General features: G+C 30.0%; 1 protein-coding gene across 1 annotated transcript; it reads right to left on the bottom strand.

The window, feature by feature from the left end:
- Positions 1–6,253: 6,253 nt before the first annotated feature.
- Positions 6,254–13,557, bottom strand: LOC147801031 (uncharacterized). The gene is made up of 5 exons (XM_087155887.1): positions 13,447–13,557; positions 11,654–11,680; positions 9,975–10,001; positions 7,804–7,821; positions 6,254–6,465 (listed from the first exon to the last, which is right to left on the bottom strand). The coding sequence occupies exons 1-5, from the start codon at positions 13,511–13,513 to the stop codon at positions 6,302–6,304; spliced, it is 303 nt and encodes a 100-aa protein (XP_087012013.1). The 5' UTR covers positions 13,514–13,557; the 3' UTR covers positions 6,254–6,301.
- Between the last annotated feature and the right edge of the window lie 202 nt (positions 13,558–13,759).

The raw sequence follows: 13,759 nt of genomic DNA, 5'->3' as shown, positions 1-13,759 counted from the left end.
CTTAAACTAACATTTTAAAACCTAACATAAGTTATTTGTCATCGAATCTGCAACAACAGAAGTCACACTGATGTTACTTTAAGTTGTTTTAAGACATGTCAAAATGTATTTATTTTCAATGTAAATAAAGAGTTTTGAGTTGATAGTGTTAAGTATTATTATTTTCCCATTAATCACGAAGTCAAAATTATTTGACGGCACGTTTATGACCTCATTAAGCAATTTTTTAGAAAAAATGGCACGTTGGTGTATCGCCACCCCTGCCCTACACTGATTTTTTTTTAATGTCAAGCGTCACTGACCAGTATTCATTTAACCGGTACTCTGAACACTGATATTTCTCCTAATCTATCCTCAGCAGATATCGAAAAAATATAATAATATCAACTAATTAATTAATATCAAATCGGATATAACAAATGTTTTTCTGACATTCACCGAGGCAACTATGTAGTTATTGACATTCACCGGGGAAAGTAGACATTCTCTTGATTAAACATAGAAGAAAGTAGACATTCTCTTGATTGATTAAAAACTCTCCTTCCATATCAATATTTCCACCCGAAAATGATGGATTCTGGACGATTAAACTTAAATTAAGATATTGGGCATTTTACTGAAATTTCTGTTATCCAGAGTCTATTTCTGCATCGATGTACAATTATTATCAAATGATTGAAAAAAACACATTAGGGGAAAGTGACCGGTGGTTTATTTAATTTAAGTAGCCACTTACTTTTGTTGATTCGCCAAGTGGCGAAAAAATGGTCGCTATTTTCAGGTCTAACTTCTCGTTTTGTAATATCTTATTCACGCTATCCTATTATTATTATAAATTTATATCTTTATTGACATGGATTTTTAGGATTAGGATGGATTTAGAACCCGATAAATGAATGGAAAAACATTAATTTTGCTACCACTTCAAACATAAAAATAGCATTTTACGCAAAATATGTAAAAGTTGGCAGGTATGCTTTTATGGTACTTGTGTTAAAATAGAAATAATAAAAGTGGTGGAAATTAAGCAAGTTATTCGTAACTACCACTGTGGGTATATTATACATTAACCCCTTGGGGACGGGTGATTCAGAAAAGCATTCGTGCAAAATCAGAATCAAGTTGTAATTAAAAAAAAAACGGTAACTTAAATGCAGTCGTTGCTAATTTGACGGATTTACTTTGCTTTTACTTTAATTATTGTTAGTTTAATCATCCATATAATCAATGTTAATTCAAAGTATAACTAAATAATTTTATTTTGAACAAAGTAGTGGTGAATTAAATAAATCAAACAATTATAACTCCGCCCACAAATAAACAGTTAAAGAATTACTTTGATTACCAGTTTTATCTTTTTACCCTGATTGATATGGTTTTATGCTGGCACATATTTGTGACAGTCGCGCCCGTTGGTTCATTAGAAACAAAAATAGTCACATCGACCTCAAAATTCCTACCTTATCAGAATTCATCAATAAACTAAACGCCGATTTTTACAGAAAAGCAGAAAAATGCAAAGCAGCAAATTTTAATCAAAACCTCTCATATGAAAATTACAGCAAAGATTCTCACCTCCGACCAATAGCAGCTTTTTACACTTCAGATGCATCTTTTCACCATCAACGAAAATAAAATCAAGCAAACTATAGCCGAACGGATAGAACACCCGACTACTACCACAAAGATCGCAGGTTCTACCCCAACAGACGTCACTTTTTCCAAACAGCTTCAGAATCATCCTTCCTTCCAAAATTACACCAGATCAGCAGAATCATCACAGTGAATAAAATCATCGACGTCAGAAAAAATCACCAACATCCTCAAAGCAACCTGAACTTCATCAACCATGGCCATCCTGCAGCTCATCCAAATCATCTGTGAAAAATCAAAAATATAAACTATGAGCTCTATAGAACACTAAAAATAATATAATATAATAAATCAATAGAATATCCTGCTACAAATTATATCACTATGTAAATAAAAATCACAATCATAATTTCACATAATGAAAATAATCAATTTTTAATATCTGTGTTAATTTTTCTCTTTTTATTTTTATCATTGCATACCATAATGTTGCAAAATCAAAATGTTTTCACATAATGTTTTTAATTCATGATGTATGGGATAGGGGCCGCTGCGCGGCCCAGGTACCCAATTTTTTGTTAATAAATGAAATAAATGAATTTGTGACAGTCGGAGCGGAAGGATTAATAATTGTGGTACGTAACACCCACCGTGGATTGCAATTATTAATGTAATATATTTGTTTGAACTCGTGGCAACCGTTTTCCCCAGCAAATATTCGTAAACTTCATGACTTGTACGTACAGGTTTACCTAGTATAGATGCATCGGCGGGTGGCGATCCCATACCTGCCAACTCTTCCGGATTTCCCAGAAGATTTTATTTTTATATTTAAAGTGGTAGTAAGTATATACTATTTTTTCTTTTATAAACTTAATTTTTAGATGATTTTGATAACCACTATTCTTACAAAAATTAAGCACATATATTAAAATGCGTTACTATCATGGCTGTCAACTTAAGTTTTTTCAATTACAACGTATTTGTTTGCTTAAAATTGAAGTTTTAATTCCATTTTAATACCACTGGGAAAAATGATAATGGAAGGGCTTAAAAGTTGGCAGGTATGCGATCCTTGCCAAATACCGAGCTCCCACCAATATCCAGATACCGCATACCTAGCAACTTTTAATCCTTTCCATTATAATTTTTCCCAGTGGTATTAAAATGGAATTAAAACTTCAATTTTAAGCAAACAAATACGTTGTATTTGAGAAAGCTTAAGTTGACAACCATGACAGCAACGCATGTTCATATATGCGCTTAATTTTTGTAAGAATAGTGGTGATCAAAATCATTTAAAAATTAAATTTATAAAAGAAAAAAATGGTATATATTTACTACCACTTTAAATATGAAAATAAAATCTTCCGGAAAATCAGGAAGAGTTTGCAGGTATGCAACTGTATTCATAACTATAGTTCGTTCACCAGGAGTTGGCACTTGGCTCCACCTCCTCGGACGCAGAGTTCATTTCAGCGCGGGGGAATAAGAGGAAAAACATTTCCCCGTTTGAAATCGAGATAACCTCTAATGAGCGCAAAACCTCCACACGGTTTTTTATAGGTAGTCCAATCAGACCACTATGAAGGGAAACCAGCTTGCGAAAAAGCCCTTCAATAGAAAATCTAGCAAAGAAAAAAAGTAGTAGCAAATATATGTCTAAAAATTTGCTTAATTTTTGAATATGATTTGTTTGTCTTATTTACTTGTCTACGACTACAGATTCAATTCTCAAATATATATGAGAAATTCCTCTCAGTCACTTTTAAAATAGAATTTGGTTTCAAGCGCCCAAACTGTTCACTTTTTAAATAGTCTGAGCAGACTACTTATAAGAAACCGCGTGGAGGCTTTCTGATGTAGAAGGTGAGGGCCAAACACAAACAGTGAATTCTTTTTCAGTCACTTACTTCGCTTTATCATCAGCTATTATACCTTTCGTTATTCTAGCTAATTTATATTTAAAAACTTTTCGCCAGCAAAATATCTCAAAAAGAACAAACTATTTAATAAAAAGAGAGAAATATCAACAAGTTTATGAAATAAAATGCACATGCTCAAAATATGCACATGAAGATTGAGAAATAAATATTTCTGTCATACGATCGCCAAATAGCAGCCTTGTTCACATCCTTCTTCCCCAAAATAGCGAAATAGTATCATCCGATACCACGTGATGTAGGCGGAGCCAAGTGCCAACTCCTGGTGAACGAACTATAGATCCTTCTTCAAAATTAAATATATAGGGAGTTTTGATAAAGTTAATTCCCCTTGATTAGAAACATAGCAACATAGTTTCCTTTTATTGCTCAATAATAATTACAGTTTTTAGTGCGTATTGCTTCATTTTCCTGTTTGTCCAAGAGTTCCGGTAAAGGTGAAATTAATTTGTTACCATTTTTTTCTATGCAAGAAGAATTTTTTTTATAAAATAACCACTGATATTTAAGGAGTTAAAGTAAAAGAAGAACTTTGTGAATGAACCAGGTAAATGGCGTTATCAGCGTAGCTAAAAACAGGGTAAGAAGAAAGCTAGTGGTACGTGATTTATTTTATTTTGAATTTACTAGATGACAGAGATTATTAGATTTACCAGATAATTGTTTGCCAACTACTGCCCAATTTATAATAAAAATCATGCAATCATCCTCAAAACTGACGTGGTTACGGTAAAATTTAAGTAAAACCAAAAACTATTCGACTACTTTAAGCATACCCATATTACTTCTACCACTTAATATTGTTTTACCTGATTAATATATTCTCCTGAAACTTAGTCTCCAAAACCACTAATCTATTGCCTGATACTCGTCATATGATAATAAATATAAATGGGTTGATGCCAACTCTTCCGGATTTCACATAAGAATCAATTTAATTCCAAAGCTTTTCTATTCAAAACTTAGGTTTCATTTTCTTTCTGAAATTATAAACTTATTTTTTAACCGCCAAAACTTTTTTCATTCATATATATGTATACCTGCCAACATTCACTCTCTTCGAGAATGGATTTTCCAACTGGTAGTAAAACAGTTACCGAAAAACTATCTTATATAATCGGGAATTGAAAATAGCACTGTGAAAGCTGAGGAAAAAAATCGTTTTATTGATATTTATCATTTACATTGGATTGTTAGCTATAACACTTACTTATTCAAGAATAAAATATGCAGAGATGCCAACTTGCACCGGACAGCAAATATATATTTTAAAGTGGTAGTTTAGCAATTGTGATTCTTGGTTTAATAAATTCAATTTAGTAGATTTTTATCCACCACTATTTTGAAATAATTCGTAGTCTTATATAATTCACCACTTTATAGTACTTTTGTCATGCTATGCCATTTGAAAAGCAAGCAAAAATAGCCAAATATTTACCAAATTTGCTTTGTAGTTTTCTACCGTTTTTGTAATTACTTTGGAGTATCCGGAGCTGTTGGCATCTCTGAATATAGCATTTTTCCATGGAGCAAAAGCGCAGAATATAAAAATTGTCCACCGAATGAAAAGAAAAGACAATTTTCTAAAGTACGAATTTTTACATTAAAAAAAATGATTTCTTTGGAGGTTTTTTTTTCAAGAACCCTGTACGTGAAGTGGTTAAAAACGTTTTATAAAACATTAACTCTTATAAATGCTGCGACAGATTTCTAAGGGAGTTAGGGCACATCATTAGGATTAAATCTGCATAGGAGCCCATTCCCAAAAATATCCCCATACGTCCCTAGGGGTGCATTCCCTATAATGACCACCTCAGAAGCACACGTTTAAAGCAGTTCAAAATAGAGAAGCACCCTCAGCGGTGTATGATGACATTTCTCAGTATGGGTTCTTATACAATTTTAATTCAGATGATGTGCCCTAACTAAACTGCGTCGCAAAATTTATGCAATCCCATGTCATATGCAAAGTTTTTAAACTCGTAAATTTCGTCGAAAAATGTACTGAAAATTTGATTAAAAACTGTAGGAAGGAGAGAGAAACCGATTGCATATTTGGAATCATCTTAACACGTTGAACACCGCGTCAGCCATCGGGGGCTGACACTGGACTTTCCATTTAGGCCGCGTGAACCACCGGTGGCTAACACTGAAATTACATTTATGCCGCGTCTACCACCGCTTGCAGACACTGACCTTTCACATAGACCGCGAAAAACAGCTGGCTGACAGCGTATAACATGATATAGAGTTATAAAATTTACACTCTTTCATGGAATTGCAGAAAATTTATTCAAAATTTACTTATTTATTGTGATTCTTGGTTTAATAAATTTAATTTAGCAGATTTTTATCCACCACTATTTTTAAACAATTCGTAGTCTTATATAATTCACCACTTTTTTCAGATGCGACATGCTAAACCTTATAAGACAAGCAAAATCTGTCTAATATTTGCAGTTTTAGTTAGTAGTTAATTACAGTTTGGCCAGACAGGCAAGCCATGCAAAATTACCGTGTCGTTCAGCGTGTTAAAAATATGCAACATGAGTTAAAATCCTTATGCAACAGTAAATGAAAACAAATTTGCTCCACAATGTAGTTTAAAAAGAAAATGACTAAATTAGAGGCCATTTTTTTAAAAGTGTTTTATTCATGTTTCATTCTTTGGTTCTATATTATAGTTGAGTTGTTAGTCTATAGTTAGTTTCTTTACAGTTGGTTTCCTTAGTATACAGTTAGTTGTTAGTATACAGTTAATAAGTTCAACCGTAAGTTCTTCGCCCATAAGCTCCTCCTCCATTTCGGTTTTGTTGTGCTCCTTGTTGAGCTCCTTGATTTCTCTGATTATTATTAAGATCTCCTTGACCATAGTTCACATTAAAGCCATCTTGGCCACTTCTCTGGGCGAAACCTCCTCCTTGATTGGCTAAAAGCAGAATCGTACAAAAACTATATTAAAATTTGAAATATTTAAGATCAAGTAATATCACCTTTATGATTCACAATTATACTCCCGCAGAGGATCAAAATCGTGATGTCATGTCTTCGGATCATCCTCAGGAATGCTTGCCTGATCGTCGTTAAAAAGCACATTGCGCAGCTCTAAGGCGATGCAATTAAACTATTACTATTCAGCTTAGCTCTTACGTAGTTCAAAAGAATATAATTTAACGTAGTTATTTCACATTTATTTGCTAAATATTTACTTTAATATTAATCCAATTATTAATCCCGCTTTTAATAACTATAAAACAAAACAAAAAAAGGTTTTGAAAAAAAGAAGCATTTACATCTTTTAAATCTACATTTGATAATTAGTACAAAACACAGAAATGTTTTTTTTTTGCATCTATTTCTAATTCCTTAACAATAAATTATTTTGGTTGGTATGGTAGATTAAAAACAGCTATATTTTTCTCGCTCTTTTTTTTTCTTTTTTTTTGCTGCCATTTAAAAAAAAATCTTGTAACAACCCTGATGCCTGGAACATATCTGCTTGTGACGCTTTCAGTCGGATTTACATGTACCGGTCCGGTAAACGTCCGGTCGAGATACTTTGGCATAAAATTATGCCTCCGGGACAGGTTTTTGTAACGCTGTATACGTAAAGTATACCCATGGATTTAGTAAGGTCAGTTCATAAACATGGAAAAACTTTTAATAGTAATAGAAATATAACTAAATATGTAATTCTTAATTTAGTAAATTTGATTTAAAGCATACCTGCCAACTTTTACGCATTTGGCGTAAAATTTCATTTTCATATTTAAAGTAGTAGTAAATATATGCTATTTTTTCTTTTATAAACTTAATTTTTAAATGATCTTGATCACCACTATTCTTAAAAAAATTAAGCACATATATTAATGTGTGTTTCTATCATGGTTGCCAGCTTAAGTTTTTCAAATATAGCGTATTTTTTTGGTTAAAACTGAAATTTTAATTCCATTTTAATACCACTGGGAAAAATGATAATGGAAAGGATTAAAAGTTGGCAGGTATGTTAAAGTTATAATGCACACCACTAATAAAGGAAAAAATATAGCAATAACTACAAATGTTTACAATAGCACAAAAGTTTAATGGGAAAAGGGCCGTAATGCCTCAGACGCCCAGTTCCACTACTACGAACGAAGCACAAGAGTTTACTATAATGCGGAATTTTTCGCCAGCTACATATTTTTTTTTCGTTTTGTTGGTGATTAATAATCTTTAAAATAACAAGAAGTTTAGGAAAAGAATTTTAGCATAAAAAGAATATTACCTTGGTTTGATGGTCTTCCTAAAAATAGATAAATTAAAGTTATATAGTGATGAGTTCATAATAAATGAATATTGTTTTTACTACTAATTGAATTTCAAAGGATTGAGCATTTATAATGGGAATTACAAATTCTGTAAATCCTTAATAAAACAAACTTCTACATAATTAATTCTTAAATAACCAATTTATATTTATCAAGTATTATTTTACACTTATTTATCTTATAATACATTTCATTTTATTACATTTAAAATTATTATTAATTCTCTCATCAAGATAACAATGCTACTTACTTTTTATAAGATGGTTTTTATTAGATGTTTAAAATATTTATCAATTTAATTGGCATACATGTTACTTATATATTCAATTTAACAGCAATTTTTTTTCTTAACTTGCACCTTGATTTCAAGATTAAACTGGAGAGAGTTTACATTTTGAAATTTTTAAGACTCCCAAGAGTTTTTAAGAATTTACAAAACAAAAAGAAACAAACTTGGATCCAATATACATTTACATCCATGCCAATCCAGAAATCTAAACATCATACAATATTTAAGGTGGTTGCGAAATAGCAATTTACATTGACACTAAATTTTATTAATTTAAAGAAGAACTTTTAAATCTTAAAAAACGTTTTTTTTCCTAATGGTAGGAAATTATATTTAAATTTATATTAAAGGCGGATCAACGCTAAAACACATTTTCAGACCTACTCCATCCGATATTTAACTGCAGAGATGCCAATTGTTCCGGAGTCGACAAACTATTGTAAAAAAACCGAGAGAGCTGCAAACTAAAATTTGCATAACTAAAATTAAAAGCATTCGTTCAAAATCAGAATCAGGATGTAAATGAATAAAAAACGGCAACTTAAATGTAGGCGTTGCTAATTTGACATACTTATTTTGCTTCTACTTTAATTATTGTTAGTTTAATCACTATATATAACCAATGTTAGTTATAAGTATAACTAAATAATTTTATTTTGAACTAAATGGTGAATTAAATAAATCAACTGTCGTGCCACTGGTCCTTGGTTCGATCCTCGGTTCGGACACGGTTAACTCAGCCTTTCATCCCTTCAGTGGGTCGATAAAATGAGTATAAAGCATGCTTAGGAACTAAACACTGGGGGATCGCGTTGAGCTGACCATCCAGCCGTAGCATCTGCTCTTGCACCCCAGAGCCCATACATAGGTCAAGAAAACTGAGAGGGGCACAGGAAGACTTCGATGAGCTGTCGTGCCACTGAGTTTAGTTTAGGAATCATACATTAAAAGACTACCCCTCGCAGGTATTTATCAGCTGTCCGGAGCAAGTTGGTATCTCTGCATCCGCAGTCAAAATAAATTTCAATAACATTTTTTCAAATAAGATTGAAGTGTGAACGTATAAAATTTACTACAGCATGAAATATAAAAATAAAATCTTCTGAAAATCTAGAAGAATTGACAAGTGTGAAATTCAGAAGAAGTAAGCAAGTATACATGGGTAACCACAACTATCTGATATTTCGTCACAAAAAAAATGTCTCTTTGAGAACTGTGCCCTATGAAATCTCTAAATATTAAAGTGGAATCTCTAAATTCCTACTAGCATTAACATAAACTTATACGACTATTAAAAACTTCCGAAAACCCGAGAAAAACCTGTTAAAGAAAGCAAGTATTTGTTAGTTGTAAAGAATATGTTGCTTTTAACTTTGAGAAAATTTAAATATTATTTAATCATAAAAATTTCGAATTTTTCTCTAAGTTATTTTTTTTATAACATAATAAAATAGTTATTAAAGTAACTCTTACTGCTTTGAGCTAATCATTACAATGAAAACATGACAGTACTGTTTAATATGAATTAAAAACATTTAACATTTATCTGGCTTTTCACGACGGGGAAAAAATGAATTTGAGTAGTAGTAGCTAAGGTTCCTCAAAGCTACTGTAAGACTCTTAAATTTAACTTTCACTTGAGAAGAATTACAGAATTACTCCTCAGATTTGCTTGGCACCCATGTTTTTTTCTTAATTAAAATTTTAAAAGAAATTAATGGCAGCTTCAAGCATTGAAATTTATATCATTTTTGCCATCACTTTAAGAAAAAAAATCAGACTATGGGAGCCTTGTTAAGTGTAGACGACTGAAATTAATCAAACTATCATATTACTAACCTCCATTTCTGCCACGGCCACCTCTTGCTGAAAACAAAAATAAAATATTGATATACACTTTTATACGTCAACAACAAAACTTGAACACTCTCACGCCGGGAAAAGTGAAAATACTGGTACGGGAAAAGAGAAAATACTGGTGGTAGAAGAACTATTTCAATATTAGATAATATTCGGGAGGAGTTAATCTATTCTCAACAATAACAATTCACTGTACGGAAATTTATCACGGCGAAGAAGCAATTCAATGTGAAAATTGCATCCGTTAAAGACAATTGGTAGTTATGGATTTTTATTATTCCAGGAAAAAAACTAAAAAATGAAATTTATTGTTACCAGTTTTTACTCCGATGCGCTGCCAAGATGAGACAATCTAGCGTGACCCACCGGTGGGTCACCCCGGCGTGAACGTGTTAAAGAAACTAATTTTGTAAAACTGTTGGCTAAATCTCTATAAAATATTGTTTCTGAAAAACCTACCAAATTAATTCATTTCTTCAAATGTTTGTAGCATCAAAAGTTGCGGCAATAAATATGCATTCCACCTTTTTTTATTACAACTGATATCGTATTTTTCCTTTTTTAACATCAGTTTTAGATCCAAGGAGAGACCCCCTACATATATTATTCAATTCATCCTGTACGCACTATTATTACTACCCTATATTACCCATACAATATCACCCCATATTCATACCCTCCAACATTTGAGGTTTGTATGAAACATTTTTTAAGTGGTAGTAAACTGATGAACAAAGCGTCTATCAAGAATAAAGGGCGTGGCTATTTGGTCTATCTGACCTTTTAGAAATCTTTTTTAAAATTAATTATAGATGGAAGGCAAAATTATTTTAATTCAAATTTATTAAAATATTAATAAATTACCTTTCTAATGCTTAGGGAAGTGAAGGAAATGTCAAAGAGGTTGTAGGATATGATTATATACATTATTTATTATCCCTCTATATACCATTTTTTTAAAAAAATTTTAAATCAAAAAATATTATAATTTCTAAATTAAAGAATATTCCACAGCTCTCACTTCAGTAGAAATTCATAGCTAAATTCCGATTACATTACAGTGATAAACATGTTTTTTATAATTACCTATTTCTTAAAAATAAATAAGCTCGAATGAAGGAATTATACAAATCATAAAAATTTTAAAAATTTTCAGGGTTATTTATATATTCAATTGAAAACTCTCTTCATAAAATTGCAAAAAAAATCATGGCATTTTCAAACTAATTTTAAACATTTTACAAAACACAATAAAGAAAATGTATTTACTTTTTTTTTCTATTTTTTCTCGTAAAAAGAAACAATAAAATATTAAACATTGTATTACTATAAAATGAGCTATGGAAGGTTATTGCAAAAATTATATAAATAAAATAAATAGTAACTAACTAAGTACATAAAATAACTAAACTAACTACATAACTACATAACTAAATTATTAAAATATAAGGAGAGAAATTCAGAAGAAAAAAATTATAATGATAGCTTAAAAATTCTATTACAAACATTTAAAAGTGAACTTAACTTTATAATTATGCTTAAAACACAGTAAAACCATATTTATTTTGAAAAATAAAAGTTAAGTTAGTGCTCTAGTTGTGACATTTCAAGATGTAATAGGTAATAGATAAGGTACATTGATACGAAAAGTATCTTACCAGGTCCATTATAACCATTGTACTGTGCTGTAAAAAGAAAAGCAATCATTCATTTATACTTTTTAAATCAAAAAATAAATTTTTAGTTAACTTAAACATATTCAATAAAGGAAAACACAGCAATATTGAACTGAAAATGTATGAAAACTCATTTCATACATTTTTGAAATAATTCTTAAAAAATGAACAATTAGCAGAGTTAAGTCGCAATCAGGCGATAAATTTCCTTAGACAAAAATTTAATGAAAGAAATTAGCTAATTATTTTCCGTTAATGGTTCATTTAATTTTTAATGACTATTTAGTTTTGCAAAATAAGCTAATGCTATATTTAACTTCCCTAAGAACAAACTGAGATGGTGAAAATTAAGCTAATTGATGTTTCTTGTTACAAGAATTAAAAGTTCAAATTTATTTTTAAATTGAATTAAATAATAAGTTAATCTTTGGATTGTTTATTTTTAACCCTATTTTCTTTAAAAAATATCGTTGGTAAGAGGAAATTTTCTTTTTTAAAGATTCAAGATATAAAGTATTCAAGACATGAAATTTTGTTTTGAAATGTTGTTGTGTGTTGTGAAATATTTTGTGAAATGCAGATTAATTAAATTGGGTCCCATTTTCTGTGTAATACTGTATAGTGTTGATGTCTTTTATGTATAAAAGTAATTTTTAATTATTTTGCAAATGTTTACTTCAGTAAATAAAATATCTTTAGTTTTAGGAAAAATAGCCAAATGAACTGAATTTTTTTTTTTTACATAGAATAAATAATACGACTTTTAATATATCCAAATAAATATCCGAGGTATCTTCTTCAGATTTAAATTTTTTGTAGTTGTCAATATATGATATTATTTCAATTATCTTAATTTTCGCTTAAAACATTGCATGTTACCATTTTTTGCTGAAATATTTTATGCTATTGCAACCAAATATAATTTTTATTTATTATTTTGAAATTTAACGCTATTGATGCAAACTCTGTCTACTTTCTACACTTTATGGAAAGTTCTTGTAGTAGCTAAGTTTATGTTTTGTATTATTTTTTATTAAATAGTATGTATTATTTTTTTATTTATTTAGTATTTTGTATTATTTTTTTATTTATTTAGTATTTTGTATTATTTTCTATATGGTAAATTTGTTTATTTTCCACGATATTACGAGTAAATGGATTCAAAAAGTCATATGAAACGTCTCGTTATCCCAGGTCACTTGCGGTGATGATTTTGTAATGTTGACAAAACTACCAAATATTCTGAAAACGTAGCTGTTAGTTACTCTTTAAAATATTTTAAAAAAGCTTACTAGTTGATGTGCAAATTAGATTTCATTTTTATGTGTTATTTTAAGTGTTCAATGAACGATTGATTAAGATAAGTGAAGGAGAACTATTAAATAAAATTTAGCATACTAAAAAACTGCATTGAAGCACTTTAAAAATAGACATTAATAATCGTTGGCAGAAATAAAAGTACTATATTTGAAACAGAAAAAATGGAATTATAAATTTCTGAATGCACTGAATATGAAACGAATCGTAAAAAGCTAGCGGAAAACAAATTGTAGGCATTAAAAGTAGTTTGATTAAGATTTGCTAACTTATTTTATATGAGTGAAAGTATTGAATATTTTTAATAATAACATATGTTTAGAAAGTTCAACTCAATATTTTTTTCAAAGGCTTATATCTTTACTAATTCTCTTTCAAATTAATCATTAAGTAAAAAATAAACTTCTTCAGACTTCGAATAATAAATTTGGATTTTTAATAGTTAAATTCTATCTTACCCTCTGAGAATGCAGTGATAACAGCAATAACTAAAACCATGAGAAGAAATTTCATGCTGGCCTTCATTTTATCACGGGACTCAAGGGTTATTCCTAGCAGCTAGTTTGAAGAGGTAAAATGAATTGTAAATGTTGATTGCAGCTCCAGGACTTATATACTGTTTTGCTTTCACATAAAGAAGCTATACCTCTTTGCAAAGCTAAATTTATTCTTATATTGCTTAATTTGAGTGTATTTGAATTAAAAACAGATGTTTATGAAACCAATCAAATCTCATTTACTTAATACAATCTGCAACAGAATTTAAATCAT

The sequence above is a fragment of the Parasteatoda tepidariorum genome, chromosome 12 (assembly GCF_982258835.1).
Source record: "Parasteatoda tepidariorum strain Cologne lab strain chromosome 12, Ptep-v5.0, whole genome shotgun sequence".
In the NCBI taxonomy this organism is placed as follows: Eukaryota; Metazoa; Arthropoda; class Arachnida; order Araneae; family Theridiidae; genus Parasteatoda; species Parasteatoda tepidariorum.
This window is presented reverse-complemented; position numbering and strand designations above follow the sequence as displayed.

Bases quoted from the DNA above. Each gene is read 5' to 3' on its own strand.
- LOC147801031 (XM_087155887.1), bottom strand. From the start codon at position 13,513: ATGAAGGCCAGCATGAAATTTCTTCTCATGGTTTTAGTTATTGCTGTT. The intron at 11,681-13,446 runs GTAAGATAGAAT...TTCTTTTTACAG, and splicing joins TATCACTGCATTCTCAGAGG to CACAGTACAATGGTTATAAT. The intron at 10,002-11,653 runs GTAAGATACTTT...TTTTGTTTTCAG, and splicing joins CAATGGTTATAATGGACCTG to CAAGAGGTGGCCGTGGCAGA.